This window comes from Ctenopharyngodon idella, chromosome 7 (assembly GCF_019924925.1).
Source record: "Ctenopharyngodon idella isolate HZGC_01 chromosome 7, HZGC01, whole genome shotgun sequence".
Taxonomy (NCBI): domain Eukaryota; kingdom Metazoa; phylum Chordata; class Actinopteri; order Cypriniformes; family Xenocyprididae; genus Ctenopharyngodon; species Ctenopharyngodon idella.
The window spans coordinates 29,745,544-29,767,965 of NC_067226.1; the positions used below are offsets into that span (position 1 = coordinate 29,745,544).

Genomic DNA, 22,422 nt, shown 5'->3' on the forward strand with positions numbered 1-22,422 from the left:
TATATAATTACAGCTAAAGCAAGTTGTGTATATGTGCTGAAATGGAAGAAATACTACAGAAGAGAACACTAATCACTCTAACGGTTGACTCACACGGGGCGTCGGCGTTGACGCTTGATGGAGGGCGTGTCTGAAGCTTGGTGCTGACGCAACAGCCAATCACACAACACAACCCAAACAAGCTGGCCTCTGCCACCTCCTTCCAGGCTTAGTCCCTCCGGTACGTACATGTATAAAGACTGATCAAAGAACTGGGTGATTACTAGGGCTGAGAAAATAAATCGATGTATCGCAAATCGAGAAATCTCTCGAATCGATCCTGAGCTTAGATTTTAACAGCAGAAAGCACAGTGTGCTTTAGAAACAGCCGTAATATGCTTGCTTCCAATTCCTCACACACACCACTTGAACCTTCTATAAAATAAGCAAATCATAAAATTCGAAAAGGTTGAAGCGAATTACGAGGGTGTTTTCAGTGGGCTGTTTACATTAATCTCGCATCACAAAAGCATTCAGAGGTGCAAGTACATTCTCAGACTCAGCTGAACGCACGAACGCTCTTCTTCATGAGCATTTGAGCATGCGGTTAAAAACTAGCCTAGAGTGCTATCTGCTGATAAAAACTAAGCTCAGAATCGATTTAGGAAAGAATCGCGATGCATTCGGAAAATCTCAGAATCGATCCACAAATCGAGAAGCATTGATTTTTTTTTTGGTGTTGCATGAACGCAATTGGCTAGAATCTGCACTAGGGCATTTGCATAAAGGCAATCTGATTGGCTGACGCCTGTGTTGGCGCTTGAAAAGTTTAACATTTTTCAACTTTTGCCACAAGCAACACCAGTGACGCGACACAGTGGAACCCACAATTCAGTTCGGCAACGCATGACATCACCCCTTCAAAGTAAATGAGAAGCGTTAATGCCGTAATGGTGACTAGCCATAACAAATACTATAAGACTACTTTCAAAAACAATAATGCCGTAATGGTGACTAGCCATAACAAATACTATAAGACTTCTTTTAAAAACAATAATGTCGTAATGGTGACTAGCCATAACAAATACTATAAGACTTCTTTCAAAAACAGTAAGAAAAATCATACTGACCCAAATGTTTGAACTCTAGTGTACTAATATTTCAACTCACATGTATGATTTATGATTTAAGTTGAGCTCCAAAGTCAGCCCAGGACTTCTGCTAAAAAAAACAGTAACTTTCTAAGAATATACAAATCAAATAAAGCACACTCTGAGATCAATTAAAGCAACAGTGCCCATTTGTGAGTTAACAGCACACAGAAAGCGGCATTTTTACTCCCACTCAGCTGTTTAACATGCAGAACAGAGACACACAAGTGTTTAGCTGACCGCGAGCAGCTGGACTGCAGTGCTGAGCTGGAGTCTGTCGGGCAGGACGCCACAGTGAGAGGAAAAACGAGCCTGTTATTAGGGGATATGGAAGACTGCCGCTTCCACAGCGAACTCAGTTACAGATCACATAGAGATGTTATATCATCATACATTACGGCCAATGCTAGCTCTTCTAGGTTCTTCTTATTATCAGTGAGGTCTATAATACCTGGAGTGATCTATCCGATAGCATTCCCAAACTCAATGACTGTTGCTTGACTGGCTGACACTTGATGTAAGTATTGTTTATTTATATGTGCTTCCAAAAACATATAATAGATAATATAAAAAATATATATATATTATTATACTTTAGATTAAATTATTATACGGTACGATTTTTAAATGCTTTTGAAAGAAGTATCTTATACTTATCAAGGCTACATTTATTTAAATATACAGTAAAAACAGCAATATTGTGAAATATTATTACAATTTAAAATAACTGTTTTCTATTTTAATATTTTTAATTTATTCCTGTGATCAAAGCTGAATTTTCAGCATAATTACTCCAGTCTTCAGTGTCACATGATCCTTCAGAAATCATTCTAATATGCTGATGACATTTCTGATTATTATCAATGTTGAAAACAGTCGTGATGCTTCATATTTTTGTGGATACTGTGATACATTTTTTTCAGGATTCTTTGATGAACAGAAGGTTCAAAAGAAAAAAAATTATTTAAATAGAATGTCTTTATTGTCACTTTTGATCAATTTAATGCATCACTGATGAATAAAAGTATTAAGTTCTTAAAAAGAATCTTACTGATCCCATGGTGTCAGTGTCCAAAGAAGGACCGCTACCAGTGGACATGATGGTTTTGTTTCTGTGGTGTGGTTACTCTCAGCATTTAAAATCAACAATCACGCAATGCTTACCTTATAATTTCATAAATCACCAACCGAGACACAGCTCATTTTAAAATCTTGGCAAGCTTTAGGAAACCTCACAACAGCACAGTTCCTCCACCCTAATATCATAATAGCCTTGCCTGTCCTTTTTTGTCCTACGGTGTAATTTGCTATCGGTTCTCGTCCTTTAATCACTTTCTCCCTCTCTCTTCTCCACAGGATAATGGCTCTTTTCCTGTGGCCTACAAAAACAAGCGTTACCGTAACCGCCGTCGCTGCCGGGGCGACAGAACTCTGTAATTTCAACATTCCATCCTCTTCCAGGCAACTGAGAGAACAAAACCAGCTTGAGAAGTGATCAAACGAAAAGCATTCTCAGAGAGAAGCAGCATCTAGCTGTAGTTAAAGAAAAACGTGGCTGCAGATCGTCTGCATTTTCTGTGAGAGGTGCTTGCTTGTGCAAAACTTGTCTCCAATGATGCTACAAAAAAAAAATTACTTTTTAATTAGTCTTTTTGGAAATGATTATGTAAATTAAAAACTGTTGTGCTGCTTAATATTTTTGCAGAAACCATGATACATTTTTTTTTTTCAAGATTCTTTGATTAAAGTTCAAAAGAACACATTTATTTGAAATAGAAATCTTTTGTAATATAATAGATGTTTTTATTGCCACTTTTGATCTTAATGCATCCTTGCTGAATGAAAATTTGTACAAACCCCAAACTTTTGAATGGTGGTATATATTCAAGATCTATAAAAACAAGTGTTAACATCTCATGCAGTGTTACTTTTCAAGTAAATGAGGTTTTAATATTTTTACTTTTTAAAGCATTCTGGATGGTTGCTAGGTGGTTGTTTACAAGCTCAAGTCTCCATGATATTCTAGTCTCTAGATATCACTTGGTCCCTCCATTAAATGTTAAGATTTTCTGATTGCTTAGTAACAGCACACCTCTCATTCATGACTGTAGCATAATTTGTGTTGGGCGAGTTGCGTGCCAAGTTTAATAGTTGGAGTTAGGACTTTGTTCAAATCACTAATGCTTTAAACGTGCATTTCTATGTGAAGAAAATATGATTCTTAAGGTTAAATGCTCTTATTTTCAAAGGAGTTTAGTGGTCGTTTGAAACATGCCTTCAGACTCCATACAGCTTCTGGGTTTGAGGTTTTGATGAAGTGTTTTGGGTTGAGATCAGTCGTAGTAGCTATTGTGGCCATAAATGGAAAATTTTTGCAAACGTAGAGTTGAAAACTGCTTAACTTTACTAACAATTTGGAACAAACAACAGCCTCAGTAACCCAAAGAACTCAGCAGCAGCTTACGACATGAGGAAACTATCAAAGCTGAATGCACATCGACAGTCAATTTGTCTTGTTTATGACAAGATTACCACCAATATTTCCCAAATTAAGTTTAACTCTTAACAATTTGCACAATCATTTGTTAATGTAGAAAATATTGTTAGAATGGAGGGTTTTTGAAAAAAGAGCATTTACTCACAGGCCAAGAGGCGCAGACCAAAAACCAAAACCAATTTTAGAAAGTGCTCATCTGAAAACATTGTCTTGTTAAAAAAGTCTCATTTCAAGGCAGTTAAGTTAAATTATTTCCTTAAAAACAGACTTCAGTTCCCAAAACATGGAGTTGCCCTTATGTGCTCTCAGCGTTTGTGAGTTTATGGGAGGTCTGAGAGCAGGAAAAGCTGAGCTTTTGTCTTACAAGTGATGAAAAGCATCTGAGATTTCTCAGCTTTCATCCTTATATTTACCTCAGGGTTGAACTGTTTGACTGCTGCATAGAGCAAAATAAACATTATGAGCCAAACATTTGTTCATTTTCATTGTTCTAGCTTTGTCTGTTTCAATGGTTTAAGCATTTAGACTTAGGGTGTTTTCACACTTGGTTTGTTTGGAGCATTTGTTTCAGAACCTGGCTCATTTTCTCCCTTAATTCGTTTAGGCACACATAAACATGGCAATCGTGCTCAGATCCACACCAAAAAAATCAGTCCGAGATAGCCTGAACAAGGTGGTCTCTGTCCGATTGAAACAAACTCTGGAGCGGTTTGCCTGTGGCGAGAAAGCAATCCGACCCAACGGACCAACAAACCAGGAAGGCTGTATCACAATGTATGATAGGTAATTACATATGTTACATGAAAAGCAAAATGCCTCTCAAAATGAATCGTCGGTTAACCTAACAAACACGAAGTGTAATGCTTAACTGAAATTTGGTCAGGCATTTTAGAACTGTCCAAAATACATCAAAATACCGAAGTTTACAAGGTGTTTAGCAAGAGAAGCCCTCAAAGAGATGGGCTTCAATTGTCTGATCCTTACGGATGACAGCTATGAGAGGAATCACAGAACATAAACAGGTGCGCCCTGACCAATGAGAGGAGAGTTTACTTGCACGTGGCTTGTATTAACAACTTTTGGTCCATTTAGAAATATTGCCTTGTAAAAAGCAAGCCGAACCAAGAAGACATTGTAACAATTTTAATCCCTGTTTTGGTACAAAGCAAACAATCTACTGGTCGTAAAACGCCCTGAGATGCACTTCAGTAGGAAAAAGACATTGGGTGGTCCATGACATTTGAAATGCTTTCCGTCCACACTAGCATCTTCCAGTGTTTTCCAAATGTTTCTCGTCTACACTGAAATGAAGGAAAATGTTTAAATCATCTTACTACGAATACATGAAACATAATAAAAGCTTCCTGAGATGATACTGAGAGACCATATGAAATCATGGTCGTAATCATGGACATGGTCAGCAACAATACTCAGGTAGGCTGTGGTGTTTAAACGATGCTCAGTTGGTACTAAGGTCAGGTGCCAAAAGTGTGCCAAGAAAATATCCACCGCACCATTACACCACCAACCTGAACCGCTGATACAAGGCAGGATGGATCCATGCTTTCATGTTGTTTACGCCAAATTCTGACCCTACCATCTGAATGTCGCAGAAGAAATCAAGCCTTATCAGACCAGGTAACGTTTTTCCAATCTTCTACTGTCCAATTTTGCTTAGCCTGTGTGAATTGTAGCCTCAGTTTCCTGTTCTTAGCTGATCTGCTTCAAGGTTGGACATGTTGTGCGTTCAGAGATGCTCTTCTGCAGACCCCGGTTTGTAACTAATGCTTATTTGAGTTATTGTTGCCTTTCTATCAGCTCGAACCAGTCTGGTCATTCTCCTCTGACCTCTGGCAACAACAAGGCATTTTCACCCACAGAAATTATAAACCCTAGAGATGGTTGTGTGTGAAAATCCCAGTAGATCAGTAGTTTCTGAAATACTCAGACCAGCCTGTCTGGCACCAACAACCATGCATTGTTCTAAGTCACTTCAATCACCTTTCTTTCCCATTCTGATGCTCAGTTTGAACTTCAGCAGATTGTCTTGACCATGTCTACATGCCTAAATGCATTGAGTTGCTGCCATGTGATTGACTGATTAGATATTTGCATTAACAAGCAGTTGAACAGGTGTATCTTAAAAAGTGGCCGGTGAGTGTAGATATCTATTGGTAAAATTAAATATGAAATATTTAGCAATAAATAAGCATGTGTCATTATTCTCAAATATGTCAGTTTCATACTCCAAATCCGCATTTTCAAAGTGATCCACTTGGAAGAGCGTCTTCAAAAAGCTCAGTTTTTGCAGTCTCAGTGTGAACGGAAGGCCAGATGTAGAGAAAAAGATGTATCCGGGTTAATGCAAATGTAGCCAAAAATGCACACTTACCTGTGTGGGGCCCGGTATACAGGACAAAACTCTCTCAATGTTTTCTGAGGTGACTTCCACATCATCCACAGCAACCAGGGCATCACCTACAGAAAGCATGAAAGATATTCTCCTCAAAGTTCACAAACATCTGCTCATTGTCGCCTGATTCCCGAGTGTGCAAACAGTTTTGGTAAACTGTATTTTTACCATAAGATAAAAAACAAATGCACATCAAACAGCACCTCCACCTGCCTTTGGTAGATTTGCACACTCTTCTCTTTGCGGCATGCAAAGATTTTCCTCAGTTATTTCAGATAAACGGTCTAATTGCTTTAGTATGGACGGGCGTTTGAGAAACAATCGTAAAAAGCTGCTGGGGAAAGAGTTTTCGGGGTAATGTAACCCGTTTGGAATTTCTTTGGTCTGTCTCTGGGAGAGTGACTGCGGGTTCCCCTCGAATATCGTTTTAGTACATCAACAGAAAAATATTCACTGTAAATACGGCTGAAAATTGAAAAAACAGCTTTTTTGTTACTTCCAATCATGATTTCATTACCAAATGTGCTGGGAATATAAAACTAGAGTGTTTAACAGGCAGTTGTAAGAAAGAATATAAATAAAACCAACCACAACACCAAGCCACAGCTTGACTTAACAGTTTCGTTATATTAACCAGACTGTTCTGAAGAAATGAGAGTGGTGTTAGCCTGGGCAAAACTCAAAAAAAGTTGGGTGTAAGCTCTACGCTGGACTTAGTTACGTTCAGCTTTCCGATGAATATTTACACCTGTTGCAAACTATCTAAAACTATGACTAGGTGCAGGTACGCTTAGCGTAGACGATGTGCGTACACGCTGACATGTTCTACAGCAATGTTAGTTGAGATGCCATTCGCGTTACTATGGTTATCAGTTTGAATTTATTGGCTCCAACGAATAGATGAAAAATGACTGCTGAACCGAAAAAAAAATAAATTACTCCGATTGTGAAACAAGAAAAATGATTGAGCTATTCAGTAAGTATATGCAACCTGCTGAAACAAAACCTTTCAATAAATTCTCTGTCTCCATATATATCTAGCATCTAGAAGATTGGTCCGGTCTCTCATTACTCTTTCACACCGGAAAGCCCGCTGATCGTGTAGCCTACATACCAGACGTGCCATCGTCTCAACGTTTTTATTTATCTTTATTTTCACCATGGAAACAAGTCAAGACTTCTCACTTTACACCTACCTTTGACTAGGCGTAAGATTTAGTCTTAGACGCCCAGATGGTGCAACAGGTATTAATTCTACGCAGGACTTAAAACGCATTTGATGTTAGGCTTAGTCTTACGACCGGGTGTACGTCCAGCTGGTGCAACCGGCCCCAGGTGTTCTGAATGGCTGTTAATGCATTGCTATGCCTTTGCTAGGATGGTTTTGAATGGTTGCTACTACACCATTGCTGAGTATTTTATCCTTAAAACTGCAATGAACCAAAGAAAGCCTCAAAAACGCAGTTTGAAATTTACCTTTTCTACGTCACAAGCAGGGGGGTCTTAAGAGAAGCCACGTTATCCCAGAATATTTTTCTGTTGATATGAAAAATCGGGTACATTTAGAAATATAGCGGGTGAATTATGTATATGACGTATATTACAATGTTATGATGAACTATATGCCTTTCTCCACTGACGTTCTAAGTTGTTCAAAGCATTTCTAAGGATGCTGATTGTTAGAAGGCAGCTGAGATGACGAACGGGAACATGGTTTGCGTAATATTAGCAACACATTATTAGCTGTTTGATAACGTAGTCAAGCTAAAGGCTAATCACATCTGAGTAGAGAGCGTTACATAAAACGCACCACCGCTCTGATACATCAACTTGTATAATTCACTCTTCCACTTCTTTTGAATCAGTTTCTGGCTCAAACATTGTTTTGGATTTTGATGTTGATATTGCTATTTACCTGTTTTAATGTTGTTATTTGCTTGCTTTTAAGTTAAGGCCATATATGCTTGAATGCTTGAATGATTATGAAATTAAGTAACTGCAATACTTCCTTTGTTTGTTATAAGATAAGATGACTAAGCAACAGTTGTGAAAGTTAGGTTTTTGAGTTTGATGAGTGTAACCAACCACAAAGGTTACCAATAAGGATGAAGAGAGTGTGTGGCAACCTCAAGTGGAGGTGAGCCAGACGAAGACTTCGGTGAAGAAGAGGAAGAGTGCTAGAAGAAGACAGCGTAGGCGACAAAGAAAGGACATCCGGCTTAGTAAGCAAGAGATACAGAGACTGATACGCCTACAGCAGGAAGATTGGATCATAGACATTGATCAATTGATGAGTAATATGAAGTTGGAATGTCCCAAAAATTAGTATAAAAGTCTGAGGAGTAAAAGGCCTCCTCAGATGCTGCCTGCATAAAGCGTAGAAGGACACCTGATACCCTAACAAGGGGCGCTTAACAGCATCTCCAATATAGAGCTTTTTAGCTTAAGCTGATTTAAGTTTTATTTTGTTTTTTATTTTGCCTTGACTGCTTTATATTGTAATCAATAAAAGAGATATTTTATTGTTACGTTTGCCTTCCGTGAGACTTTACTTATAACTACAAACTGAGCCTCGACAAAGAACAACCACAAGGTAGTCTTCTACGTCATTCCTGAAGAACTTCAACCTGCCGGCGGGTGAGTATCTTATGGTTTAGACAAGATTTGACTTTCCTTACCTTACCTGAATAATCCTAGGGTTAAAAGGTGTACTATAAATGATCACACCGACTAACAACATATATGGCTGAATTAAACCAGTATTTCCACTTGCCATTGTGCAGCGTTTACTACAGTAAAGTTGAGCGAATGGATCAGGTATTCTAAGCTAGCATGAGTGAGTGAAGGCGGAGACTAATTTGCATATTTATGAATCCGCATATACTAAATGAAGCAAGGGTGTAGAGTTACATTCAAGCTATTTTAAGGCATGAAGAAATTATTTTCACAGGATAAAACATTTAAATATGTAATTTTGTTGATCAAAGATGAGTTTTACTGTATTTAAAAGCTGTATTTACTACAGGGGGACTTTAAGCAGCACAACTGTTTTCAACATTGAGAATAACCAGAAATGTTTCTTGAGCATCAAATCAGCGTATTAGAATGATTTCTGAAGGATCATGTGACACTGAAGACTGGAGTAATGAGGCTGAAAATTCAGCTTTCAATCACAAGAATAAATTTCTTTTTATAATATATTAAAAAAGAACATTTTAAATTGTAATAATATTTCACAAATTTTCTGTATTTTTGATCAAATAGACTTCTTACAAAAACATTCTTACCGACCCCAAACCATTGTAAGTTTGATCACTAGTAAAAATACTAGAAAAATGACCAACTCCTCATCTAGCTGCGCTTACCAATAAGAATCTCTGCACACTTGCTTGCAGGACTGTGTGGGACCAGACCATGGATGATGAGTTTTTCCCCTCTTTTCCCTGCATTTCCTCCTGGCCGGTGCACGACACCCAGCAAGGCCTCTAACAGGCCGCCTCTGTCAGGAGATGGAGGAGAGGAGCTGCCGAGCCGCTTAGGGTTCAGATACACGCACACGTCCTTCAGACGCTGCTGCTGGACCACGACTCCAGGCCGCTGACCCGCTTGATTCTTCAGGATGGAGGGGGGACGCTGGGAAGATCCTCCGTCTTTTCCATCAGCGACTTTTTTTTTAGATGGCCGCCGCTTTCGCCTCAGGATCTTGGTGAACTTCTTGAGTTTTGCTTTGGATTTGTTGCTGGAGGCTGCTTGCTTTTTACCATTGTCTGTGATAATCTCCGCCTCCTTTTCGCTGAAACGGACGTGATTGGTGGCAGCGGAGTGATTGGCAGATACTTGGGCCAGCAGAGCTTCTTCCTCTCCCTCACTCAGCTCTAGGTAGAAGAGTTCACCGTTCTTCTGGACATCATCCAGCCATTCAGGCTCCAGGTCACTGTGCCACAAAACAGAGGGAAACATGCGATAAGCATGCGATAATATCCAGATAATATCCAAAATGTCTTAATGTCATTGCATTTGATTTCTCAGAACTAAGTTTTTTGAGCCAGCCCAGCTCCTTTGCCTAAAATCTACCAAATCCCTACCTAGATAAATAAGAACTATCAGAACTATTTGATCTAATTCATTCAACTTCATAAGGTAGAAATCGACTGCAGGTTTTATTTTTGTACTATTAATTATATACTAATAAAATATTTATTAAAGGGTTAGTTCACCCAAAAAAAAATCATTTAAGCAGTAAAGCCCAAAGTATACTTCACTTTTTACGCGTACGCAAGGGTCAGCGTACAGTGGGGGCGACAATTTTGTCATCAGAAGAGTATGTGCGTACTGTACGCGCACATACTTCACAAGTTCACACTTACAAATAAGTCAAATAGAGTAAATGGTATGCGTATTTGGCGTGCTGTCCGAGGAGAGAGCTCCGAGCTTGATATTTGCCCCGAACCCAGAGTACTCCCCCTGTATTCCTGGCTGTGGTAGGAACCAGCCAAGAGTGAGGAGTTGGGGTGGTGGAAGGCTGCTGAAAACTGTTGAGGAACGTAGGTGAGTCGATTGTGTATATATATAAGCCTCCTCTCATGCTGATAGGATGGACGTGATAATTGCTGATTACATGTTGATTGGACAGATCATTTGAACTCCTCCTGAACTTTGTTAATGAAACATCATTTTGTATGTGCAGGTTGCACATGTGTATATAATTTTTTTGTTGCAGTAATTACCAAAAAAAGGCTGTGCGTTCAACTGTGCACATTCACTAGCATACGTGTAAAAAAACGAAGTATACTTCAGCAGTTACTGCTACTAAGGCATTCGACGCATGCGCAGTTTTGAGCAATCTCTCGCCACGAGTTACAACCCATGTAAACATCTTTGTATTGTTTCATGCTAGAGTTGTACAAATGAGGGTACTTTCTAACTTCTTCGCACAATTTGTCATCTATGTAGGCCTCGATTGTCGCTGTAGCTTGCATGTGTTTCGGTCTGTTTATGCAGTTTTTCTTCAGCTACCTTGTGAATCGACAGCCCCAGGGCACAGTTGTCACCTTGTGGATAAACTAATTGCTGCAAAATATATATATGTGCAACCTGCACTTACAAAGGACGAAAATCTGGCGGCGTGTACAGTATGCGCGTACTATTCTGATGACAAAATTCATAAAACAGTTTATAAAGAGTGCGTAAAACTAATTCATACAAGTGATTTAGTCCCAAATTTTCTGAAGAGACTTGATCACTTTCTATGATGAACAGATTGAATTTAGGCTTTTATTCACATATAAACATTGATCAGTGAACATAAACAGAAGCTCAACTGAACTTGCTTAACACACGAGAACGAACCTCATTGGTTCTCGCACGTCAAGCAAGCATGCTTGAGCTTCTGTTTACCACAACTGATATGTGTTGATGGATGTTTATATGTGTGTAAAAGCCTAAATTAAATCTGTCTCTCAGAAAATTTGGACTAAATCGCTCGATTCACATGGAATAGTTTTAGGATCTCTTTATTAACTTTTTGAAGCATCAAAGTGGTAGTTGCATAGACTGTCAATGGAAGGACAGAAATCTCTCCATAAATATCTTAATTTGTGTTTCAAAGATGAACGAAAGTATTACAGGTTTGGAACGACATGAGGGTGAGTATTAATGACAGACCTTCATAAAGTAGAAATCGACTGCTTGCTTTACTTTATTTTAGTACTATTAATTATATACTGATATAATATTTATTAATATTTTGAAACAGCTTTTATTTTTATATTTTTAAATTTCATTTAAATTTTAGATTAATTTTTAGTAATTTTGTTACGTGCTTTTGTCATTTTTATTAGCTTTTTTAAAATATTTTTATTTAGCTTTAATTTATTTTTTATTTCAGTTTTACTTTTAGTCATTTTAATACATCATCTTAAACTTATTTTATTTCAGTTTGTTGCTAATGCAACATTTCTTTTTTAGTTTTTAAGTTCAAATTGTTCATCTAATATTTAAATTTTATTTCATTTCAGCTTTATTTCAATTAACAAAAAACTGTTTTTAATAGATTTAGTTAAGAATAACAACACTGAAAATTAAATTTTTAACATCACAATTTTAGTTTCAAATTTAGAAAAGCATATATTAGATAAGTTAACTGGTTGTCATTAAATTTGAAGATTTTAAAATGACAAATGTGGCAAATTAATTTGTAAATGGATATTCCATGTTGTTTCTCAAGGCATTTAATAACTATACAAGAATTAGAAAAATATTTATTTAAAATAGTTTAAGATGAAGTATAGCAAATGACCTGCTTGAAACGCTCTATCAACCACTCACAAATACAATCTGCATAAAAGACATCGTTTTATATGGGTGAAAATACTGCAGTTCACTTTTTGCAACAGGCTACATTTCACCACCAAATGATAAGGAAGTAATACATGGTATAAACACAAACCAAACTAAACTAAACTTTACATAACCACAAAGTCAGAATCCTGCAGGGGAAAGACACATCCGAAACCTTTGAAACCGAATCCTCTCCTTCATTCCAGAAAAACTGAACTCAATATTCAGCCAGACATTATGTTTTCTTCTCCATTTCTAAATTAAGCCACGCTACTTTGGTGGTTAGCTCTTGGCAACCACATCCATAAATTCACTAAAGATGGTGAATAGCATATAATTATTTATGATGGCTGACTTTCCAAATTGGAAACAGAAATTCCCCTTAAAAATGAGAGAGGGCAGAGAATGGACGAGGTCTATTTTCCCTTTTCACGAGCCTCTCTTTCTAAATGTGGGTCAAAAGAGACCACTAAACTAAAATTAACCAAAACGTACTAAATGTACTATAAATTCAAAACAGCTATAAACTTATAATAAAATATAAGTTAAATACATTATATATAGGTCTATGTTTACATACTCCATACTGCAGTCAAGGTGACAACGATATCGATGACAAAAGAAAAGTGTTATGGTGAAACATGCAATATGAAAATATCTAATTAGCAATCCAGTTATTCATAACTATAGTTTTTGAATTTGTTGAAGTTTCTTACTCTGAGTAATCTGAGTCTGAGTAACTGTAACTTGATGCATCGGAATCAGTTTCGCTCCCTCCTTCAGCTTCCTTATTTTCACGCAAGTCGGACTCAAAATCCGTCTCATTCCCCTCTGTAAAATGTCTAGAAGCCATTAGCGCATTTTTCAACTCAATATACTATGCTCGAATCCATTCAGAGCTGTTTCAAGAAGCGGATTCTGCTTGTGAACGGCAACAGAAGTCTTCCAGTGTTATCCGCATACGGGTCTTGTCCAAAGGCCACGTGACGCGTTTCTCAAATGGTGATTGGTCGAATCGAGATGTTTCTATAGCAACACGGAAGCTTTTGTTGAACAGCGTGGAAAGAAGTTACGCATTAAAAGAAACGGCAACAGACAAACATCAGAAACATTCATGCTGTTTCCAACAGAAAAATAGCATAAAAATCAAATATAATAATAATGAAATACTAAATATTGTGAAAGTTTCGTTTTAAAATAAATACATACACTAATACGTTTATTATTGCCGCTAACGCTTCTAACTAAATTGGCGATTTTGCCATATTTATAGAAAAATCATTTTAACGTCGTAATTACATAAAAAAAAAAATAATAATAATATTAATAATAATAATAAATAAAAAATACTGTCTTTCAGCTTCATACTGCACTCGAGTGGCCACAAAAACCGCACGAGGTCTTTAAATCCCCTCCGGCACGCGAGGAAAAGCTGCTCGGTATTCAACTTTGTTGCTGAGAAAAGAAACAAACAAACAAACAACAGGTTATCAAATAAACAATTCCTACTAACCTGTAAAGAAGCACACTCCGTATAGAATCAAAATCCTCCAAGTTCGTAGAGATAGACTGAAAAGATCTCCCATCCGAGCAAGTATTAAACATTATTTATGCTTCATACTTATAACAAACGGTTTCGTCGTTATTAATAAATTAGTGCAGTGTCCATGATGCAGTTCACAGAACCGCCCCGACCATTAAATCCTTCGATCATTTAGTGCTTTGAATATATTAGCGACTCAATGAAGACATTTCATGAATTGTTCGGGTTTTCTCTTTTGAAAGACAGCTGTTATTGGTAAAATCCAAAATGTTTAGAAGCTCCGTTCAAGGCGTTTTTCGGAACAGACGATGGTGAATCCAGTTTCTTTGCAAAGAAGTATCCGGTCTTGAGTACTTCTCCAGACAACGACAGACTGACTGACTGACTGGGTCGATGCTCGTCAAATGCTCATTCTCATGGCAAATGGAGCGTGTGAGCGTGTGTGTGTGTGTGAGAGAGAGAGAGAGAGAGAGAGAGATGCTCGCTAGGCTAGGGTTGCTGCCTCCAATATACCAAGCATTAAAGAAACGTAACTTTTTAAAAGTTTAATCTGCGAAAACAGTTTGCTGCAAATCAAATTCTTCATATTCATCATACATATCCTTCTTCTGTCAGGCATTAAATGTAAAACATATGTGGGCATCAGAGCTTATTACCAAACCTCACACATTATATCTTTCAGCTGACTCATAACTCCTCATATCACTGATCATAAGTATAATCCTGCTGTCTTTATTTATACAATGGTTAAAACAGATCTTAAAATCCTGAAAAATTAAGTCTTAAATGTTCATGTATTCTCATATGATGCCTAGCATTTGTGTAATGAAGTTTGAAATAAAAAGTTCAGTTATTGCTTATGGATTATATTTACAGATTCACCATTTTGTTGCTGTCAACAACAACAAGGTCATAGGTTTGGTTCCCAGAGGATGCATGAATGATATAATGTATACCTTGAATGCAGGGTTGCTTTGAACAAAAGTGTCTGAAAATCGCATATATGTAAATGTTAAAAATATAAAAGATAGGCTATTCTATGGAATATATATATATATATATATATATACAAACCCAATTCCAAAAGAGTTGAGACACTGTACAAATTGTGAATAAAAAAGGAATGCAATAATTTACAAATCTCATAAACTTATATTTTATTCACAATAGAATATAGATAACATATCAAATGTTGAAAGTGAGACATTTTGAAATGTCATGCCAAATATTGGCTCATTTTGGATTTCATGAGAGCTACACATTCCAAAAAAGTTGGGACAGGTAGTAATAAGAGGCCGGAAAAGTTAAATGTACATATAAGGAACAGCTGGAGGACCAATTTGCAACTTATTAGGTCAATTGGCAACATGATTGGGTATAAAAAGAGCCTCTCAGAGTGGCAGTGTCTCTCAGAAGTCAAGATGGGCAGAGGATCACCAATTCCCCCAATGCTGCGGCGAAAAAATAGTGGAGCAATATCAGAAAGGAGTTTCTCAGAGAAAAATTGCAAAGAGTTTGAAGTTGTCATCATCTACAGTGCATAATATCATCCAAAGATTCAGAGAATCTGGAACAATCTCTGTGCGTAAGAGTCAAGGCCAGAAAACCATACTGGATGCCCGTGATCTTCGGGCCCTTAGACGGCACTGCATCACATACAGGAATGCTACTGTAATGGAAATCACAACATGGGCTCAGGAATACTTCCAGAAAACATTGTCGGTGAACACAATCCACCGTGCCATTCGCCGTTGCCGGCTAAATCTCTATAGGTCAAAAAAGAAGCCATATCTAAACATGATCCAGAAGCGCAGCCGTTTTCTCTGGGCCAAGGCTCATTTAAAATGGACTGTGGCAAAGTGGAAAACTGTTCTGTGGTCAGACGAATCAAAATTTAAAGTTCTTTTTGGAAAACTGGGACGCCATGTCATCCGGACTAAAGAGGACAAGGACAACCCAAGTTGTTACCAGGGCTCAGTTCAGAAGCCTGCATCTCTGATGGTATGGGGTTGCATGAGTGCGTGTGGCATGGGCAGCTTACACATCTGGAAAGGCACCATCAATGCTGAAAGTTATATCCAAGTTCTAGAACAACATATGCTCCCATCCAGACATCGTCTCTTTCAGGGAAGACCTTGCATTTTCCAACATGACAATGCCAGACCACATACTGCATCAATTACAACATCATGGCTGCGTAGAAGGATCCGAGTACTGAAATGGCCAGCCTGCAGTCCAGATCTTTCACCCATAGAAAACATTTGGCGCATCATAAAGAGGAAGATGCAAAGAAGACCTAAGACAGTTGAGCAACTAGAAGCCTGTATGAGACAAGAATGGGACAACATTCCTATTCCTAAACTTGAGCAACTTGTCTCCTCAGTCCCCAGACGTTTGCAGACTGTTATAAAAAGAAGAGGGGATGCCACACAGTGGTAAACATGGCCTTGTCCCAACTTTTTTGAGATGTGTTGATGCCATGAAATTTAAAATCAACTTATTTTTCCCTTTAAAATGTTACATTTTCTCAGTTTAAACATTTGACATGTCATCTATGTTGTATTCTGAATAAAATATTGAAATTTGAAACTTCCACATCATTGCATTCCTTTTTTATTCACAATTTGTACAGTGTCCCAACTTTTTTGGAATCGGGTTTGTGTGTGTGTGTGTGTGTGTGTATATCTATATATATATATATATATATATATATAACTCATTTTAACAGTATAGTAGCATATACTCCTCCTGTTATGCCTATAGTAAGAGTAGCATGCTGCTATTCTAAATTCAGAAAAGCATCTCCAACTCATTTCAGTAGATGACTCACACAGTACACTAAACACCTAGTGGTTGAAATATGTAACTGCAAGTTGATTTCCACCCCGGACAAGTGGTGCTCACTGCAGAGGCAAATGACGTCCAGCTCCACCTCTGTGGACCTAATGGGTGGTGTTATGTTTTTTTTAGCGTTTGGGTTATGGGTAGGTTTAGGGTGTGGTTGGACCGTCTAGCTCCACCCATCACGTCCAGCATGCCGGAACGATGCTTGGACTCGTGTTGCATGACAGGACGTATATAGTTGAAGCACCAACGCTTTGCTGCACATGCATAAAAGGCTTTATATGTTGTTTCCTTTACAATTCTGACATACTAATATGTATTAAAAATATAGAGTTGTAGTTTTTTTAATATTAATGTACATAACTGATATGGTTTAACACATATGACAAATGCAGCCTGTTCACTGTAAAAAGGAAAGTTGCCACCGAGGAGGATTGTGGGTAGTGACATAATGTGTAGCTAAAGTTTTATGTTTTACATGCTTTATTGAAGAAAATAACATTTAATTCGGGTACAAAGTGCTTAAACATATAATAACTAATGTACTCTCCCAAAAAAGTTAAGGGTTGCTTAAATTCAATACATGATGTTTAAGTCACCGCTGCTTCATCAGACAATATTGAAGTCACGTTAAACGTTGTGGATTTAATCAAATCCATTCACTAACAATGTATAGATGTAGTCTTTAATTAGAGGGCTGTGCTTTTACTTGTTTTTGTAATTATATGGCCTCTTAAACCAAAGAGTTTTGCGCGTTGTTTTAATCATCGGTTTAAAGACATCGCTGTGACTTCATCGTTCACTACCGTCGTTGAGCTTCATCGTGTCGTTGAAGGGCTGCCCGTTGAGCGCTGAATTTCATTAAGACTATACTTTCAGGGATCATTTCTATAGTTCTTAACTAGGAAATGTACTATGAACGTGTTAAGTCTCCCAACCCACGATGATGAGTGATAATGTACTCCTCTGAGCGTGAATCGGATAGTGATCTGTGATTTCATTACGGAAAACTATCATTGATGACCGTTCATTAGTTCTTTCAGAGCTTATGAGGAGGAGTGCATGATCAGAGTGGTCTAATTTATTATAGAGTACACAAAAATAGAATTAAAATGTGAATATAACAATGTTAATTGAAAACACTCAATACCACAGTGAGAATTAGGTTTCTGAAGGATTGGTGTTACCATAGATTAACATTTGCTGTTTTAAAGCGAGGTTATGTCTTAAGAAACAAGTTGTAGTTTCAGGTACGTTTACTTGAATAAACAAGGCTTTCCACTACTTTCTTCTCTTCAATGGATCTACTAAGAATGGAAAGTTATATGCAGGATTAAGCTTTGATTACTAAAACAGCATCACTCATATTTTATTCTTTTTGATTTTTAGAGTAATCTGTTTATCAACATATATTTAGGCACATTTGGAAAACCATTCTGTAAGAAATAAAGCCGTTAAACAATTTTTTTTTTTTTTTTTAAATGCCCACAATCCTCTTCATGCCAAATTAATACTAGTTTTTATTGTAGGTCGTGACATTATGTGCAGCTAAAGTTTTGTTTTACATGCTTTATTGAAGAAAATAACATTTAATTCAGGTACAGAGTGCTTAAACATATACTAATGAATGTAATTTCCCAAAACATTAAGGGTTGCTTGAATTCATTGCATGATGTTTAAGTCATCAATATTGTCTGATAAAGCAGCCATGGTAAACAAATTCATTCATTAACAATGAATAGAGAAGAGCCCTGTTTCACAGACAGGGTTTAAACCAGGATTAGTCCTTAGTTCAATTAGAGCATTTAGCTTTTATAAACATGCCTTAGATTAAAAAAAAAAAAAAAAAACATTACTGGTGTGCATCTCGAGTCAAAACAACGGCACTGACATATTTTAAGATCTGTCAGTTTAAATTGCTTTCAGTTAAAATAGCTCTAACATGGATTTTAGTCTGAAACTGAGCTTAAACCTCATCTTTGAAACCGATGGCCTGTACCATGAAGCCGGATTAGCTAGCTAGCCAGGTAAATTTCAGATTAGTTTGCGCCAATCCTGGGCTTTAGGTACTATGAAAGTGACTTGGCTTTTAGCTGTGCTCATCACCATAGTACCTTATGCTCCACGGCTAACCTGCTCAGGAGCAGGTTTTGTTCTGGGTAAGAGATCTCAAACTGAAATTGGACCAATCAGATGTGAGCAAAGTGACACTGACACATCCAACACAATAAAGTCACTCCCCTAGTTTCTCTTCCTCCAAATTAAATGTCACTATATAGTAAAAACAAATATTTAATGATGAAATTGTCTGGCTTTAATGATAATTAAAATTGTTTTATGATTTATCTAATTATTATATGATTAATTAATCCATTACACACAAGCAAAGTTTATAGTTATTATTAAGCAAGCATTTAGTTTAAATGAATATTAATATATCCTCCGGGGACCCAGAAAAAAAAAGTTTTTGAATTTAATATTTTGTTTCACATCATTACATTGTTTAAAGCATAAGAAAAATTAAAAAATAATATTTTATTTATATTTTATGCTATGTCCTCTGTAGAGGACACCAGGACTAAGTTGTTTTAAAAAAAATAAAATGACAATAAATTACACGTATAGGCAAAAACAATGGATTTTTTTTTACTCACCAATCAATTTTTAGGTTTCAGGATATTGAACTATGTTAACTATGTTATAAAAAGATAGAATGTAATGAATCGATATACCATTTTACTTTATGCAATATGTGGGTAAAATGGCCATACATGGATTTTCCCATTCAATACAATGCATCTATACACTATCTAATTTGCATATTAATGTGTTCTTGGAGCAATATGTAATGAAAAAAGAAGTGTAATAATGGGAGTAAAAATTGGCAACATTTTCATAATAATATCTAATAATTAATAGGAATATTGATATATAATTTATTTCGCTGTTCACTTGTGTCTCCCAAAATGCCTGATAAGCATGATTTAAGTTTGACCTCTACAGAGGTCATGTCTGAAATCAATGCCCTGTTTTGTAGCAGAAAGTCATATTTCGATTAGAAACCCCATAACATTTTCCTGAGATGTTGATTTATAACAATTTAAAAAATAATCCAATTTAAATGATAAATACAAAATATTATCATATTTCCATAAGAGTGCTAAATTTGATCACTAAATTAATGTCAGTCATTTTTAAAGACCAAGGAGAAGTTGTTGTCATGGTAAAACTTCCAAACATTTGGTATCTCTGAATCTGCTCTTTACAGGACAGCCAGACTTAAACTGTGACATGTATGATGTCAGAGAAATTTACTAAAATATAATGTCCACTACAAAGGACAAAAGTCTATTCCTGGGTCCCAGGAGGATATAGATCATGTGTAATATAAATAAGCTGTAGAATCAATAGAATGAATTAACTCTTTTAAAATGACTACATGTAACCTTAAGGCCAATTCACACCGCACCGATACACGGCAACAAACTCGTCTGTTGGAGTTTGTTGGATAGGTGTGATACCCCTGTTGGCGTCTGTTGGAGTCTGTTTTCACCCGACTGAACATGTTTAATCGGCGTTTGTTGGGTCGTGTAAGGTCTGAGCAGTGTGAACAGTTTTCCAACAAGCGGCAGCAAACTCTGACGTAATCTGACCTGGCCACTAACCGTTGCCATGACGATGAGGCAAGTCCCCTGCAAAAACAGCTATGTGATCGCGCCTCACGCACACACGACAAAGCACTTTAAACGTGACATCGCAACTTAAAAAAACTATAAAAAAACAAAAAAAAACAAAACAAAACAAAAAAAACATATAAAAGGTCCGTAGTGCAATCCGTGCCATTCAGCAATAGCACTGCTCCACTTCACCGAAAGAGAGAGGTATAACCACCATGAGAGCAACGCAGGTTTACCTTCAGTTTCGTTTCAAATTAATTCATTTTGGCTTGTTTAGCTACCTGGTTGTACAGGCCTATGGGTCACGTAAATAAAAAGGGTCGCGCTAAAAACAAAAGTTTAAAAACTGGTGTATACCAACCGCAACGCAATAGGTTGCGATCAGATCGATGGCTACAGCGCTTCGGATTTCAGGTTAGTATTTTATATATGATACTATATTATTAATATAATAAACTTGCCTGACAATATTGTTAACATGGTTACACGTATGTAGTTGTGGAATTTTCCCAGTCAGACTTGACTCTCTGTGACTCGTTTGTCGGTGTTTGTTGGGGCAGTGTGAACATGAGTTTTTTCTCATAGAATTTTAAATCCAACGGCCAACTTGTTCGTTGGCGTTTGTTGGTGCGGTGTGAATTGGCCAATTTTATATATTATCAACCGTATTTATAAACTAACTTCACAAGTTTCACTTGCACTGATAGAGCAAGATAATTTTTTTTATTTGTCCTCTTTCATGGACAAGTATTTTCTTTAATGTAAATGCGTTTAAATTCTTCATTTTCTTCAATCTCCTAACCTTCACCCAAACAGTTTTGAATCGCCCTGCTCTCTCGCGAGAAGTGAATCACAGTTTTTCTCTGTTGCAAGGCATGTGATTGGCTCTTTGCCACTGATGTCACGCGTTCATGTCCACGCGCTCCACAAACTCAGGATCAAAGCTCGAGTTGACTGGGAACGTTGATGGTGTACCAACAAAGTCAGATTGGAGAGGTTTGGTTTTGTCAACTTGAAACTATAACCCTGAGATTGTTCAGCTACCATCATGGTACGGGCCCCGGGGCCGCGCTTTAACGTGTTTTTATATTTATATTGTTCGGCGCGTTGTTTTAATTATCGGTTTAAAGACATCGCTGTGACTTCATCGTTCACTACCGTCGTCGAGCTTCATCGTGTCGTTGAAGGGCTGCCCGTTGAGCGCTGAGTTTCATTAAGACTATACTTTCAGGGATCATTTCTATAGTTCTTAACTAGGAAATGTACTATGAATGTGTCAAGTCTCTCAAACCACGATGATGAGTGATAATGTACTCCTCTGAGCGTGAATCGGGTAGTGATCTGTGATTTTATCACAGAAAGCTATCATTGATGACCGTTCATTGATTCTTCTAGAATCTATGAGGAGGAGTGCATGATCCGAGTGGTTTTGATTTAAATGAATAAATAAAAATAGAGCTTAAACTGATACAAGCTTACTGATGAAACCAGTAAGTTTTCAAATTTTCATTGTAGTTAAATTCATTGATCTGAAGTACTCAATTCAATTATGTACAGCGTTAATCAAATCTGAATAATCAGAATTTTGTTTCAAAACTAGTATTTGAAACAGAATGCCGTAACTAAGTCTAGTTAGTTAAAATCACGTGACTTTGCAAATTCGATTTAAGATTATAACAAATTTCTTAGACAGAAACAGTAGTTGTAGTTTCAGGTATTTTATCTGACAATAAACAGAACAAGCCTTGTTTACCTGAGTAAATTGATGGGGTACACTCTGTCACTACGACTTAAATTAAGTTTCGCAGATATTTCACAGTAATGACGTTTTGAAGAAATATAGAAGTTCGGGCGTTTAAGTTAAATAAATACAATATACAACACACTTTGGTGATGTTTTCGGGAAGACAATACATGGTGCAGTTACAAATGTCAGCCGCTTGGTCGCGTTGATGCTCAAACTACCTAATAAACGTGTT

At 37.1% G+C, this 22,422-nt stretch overlaps 1 protein-coding gene and 2 non-coding genes across 4 annotated transcripts in view; 2 read left to right on the forward strand and 1 right to left on the reverse strand.

Annotated features, from left to right (window-relative positions):
* Positions 1–14,348, reverse strand: part of intu (inturned planar cell polarity protein) — a 31,855-nt gene extending 17,507 nt beyond the window's left edge. Inside the window, exons 1-3 of one of the 2 annotated variants that reach the window (XM_051901438.1) lie at positions 13,893–14,348; positions 9,406–9,974; positions 6,020–6,105 (exon numbers count right to left, since the gene is read on the reverse strand). In XM_051901438.1, coding sequence (XP_051757398.1) covers positions 6,020–6,105; positions 9,406–9,974; positions 13,893–13,984 — 747 coding nt within the window. In that variant the 5' untranslated portion in view covers positions 13,985–14,348. Of the gene's footprint in view, positions 1–6,019; positions 6,106–9,405; positions 9,975–13,095; positions 13,412–13,892 lie in introns of those variants that run through there. The other variant, XM_051901437.1, reaches the window with a different exon arrangement.
* Positions 14,349–17,629: 3,281 nt separating this feature from the next.
* On the forward strand, positions 17,630–17,842 carry LOC127516870 (small nucleolar RNA U3). Its single transcript, XR_007931115.1, has one exon. It is a non-coding gene; the product is annotated as a small nucleolar RNA U3 (small nucleolar RNA).
* A 3,816-nt stretch (positions 17,843–21,658) lies between these two features.
* LOC127516869 (small nucleolar RNA U3) lies at positions 21,659–21,871 on the forward strand. Its single transcript, XR_007931114.1, has one exon. It is a non-coding gene; the product is annotated as a small nucleolar RNA U3 (small nucleolar RNA).
* The last annotated feature ends 551 nt before the right edge of the window (positions 21,872–22,422 follow it).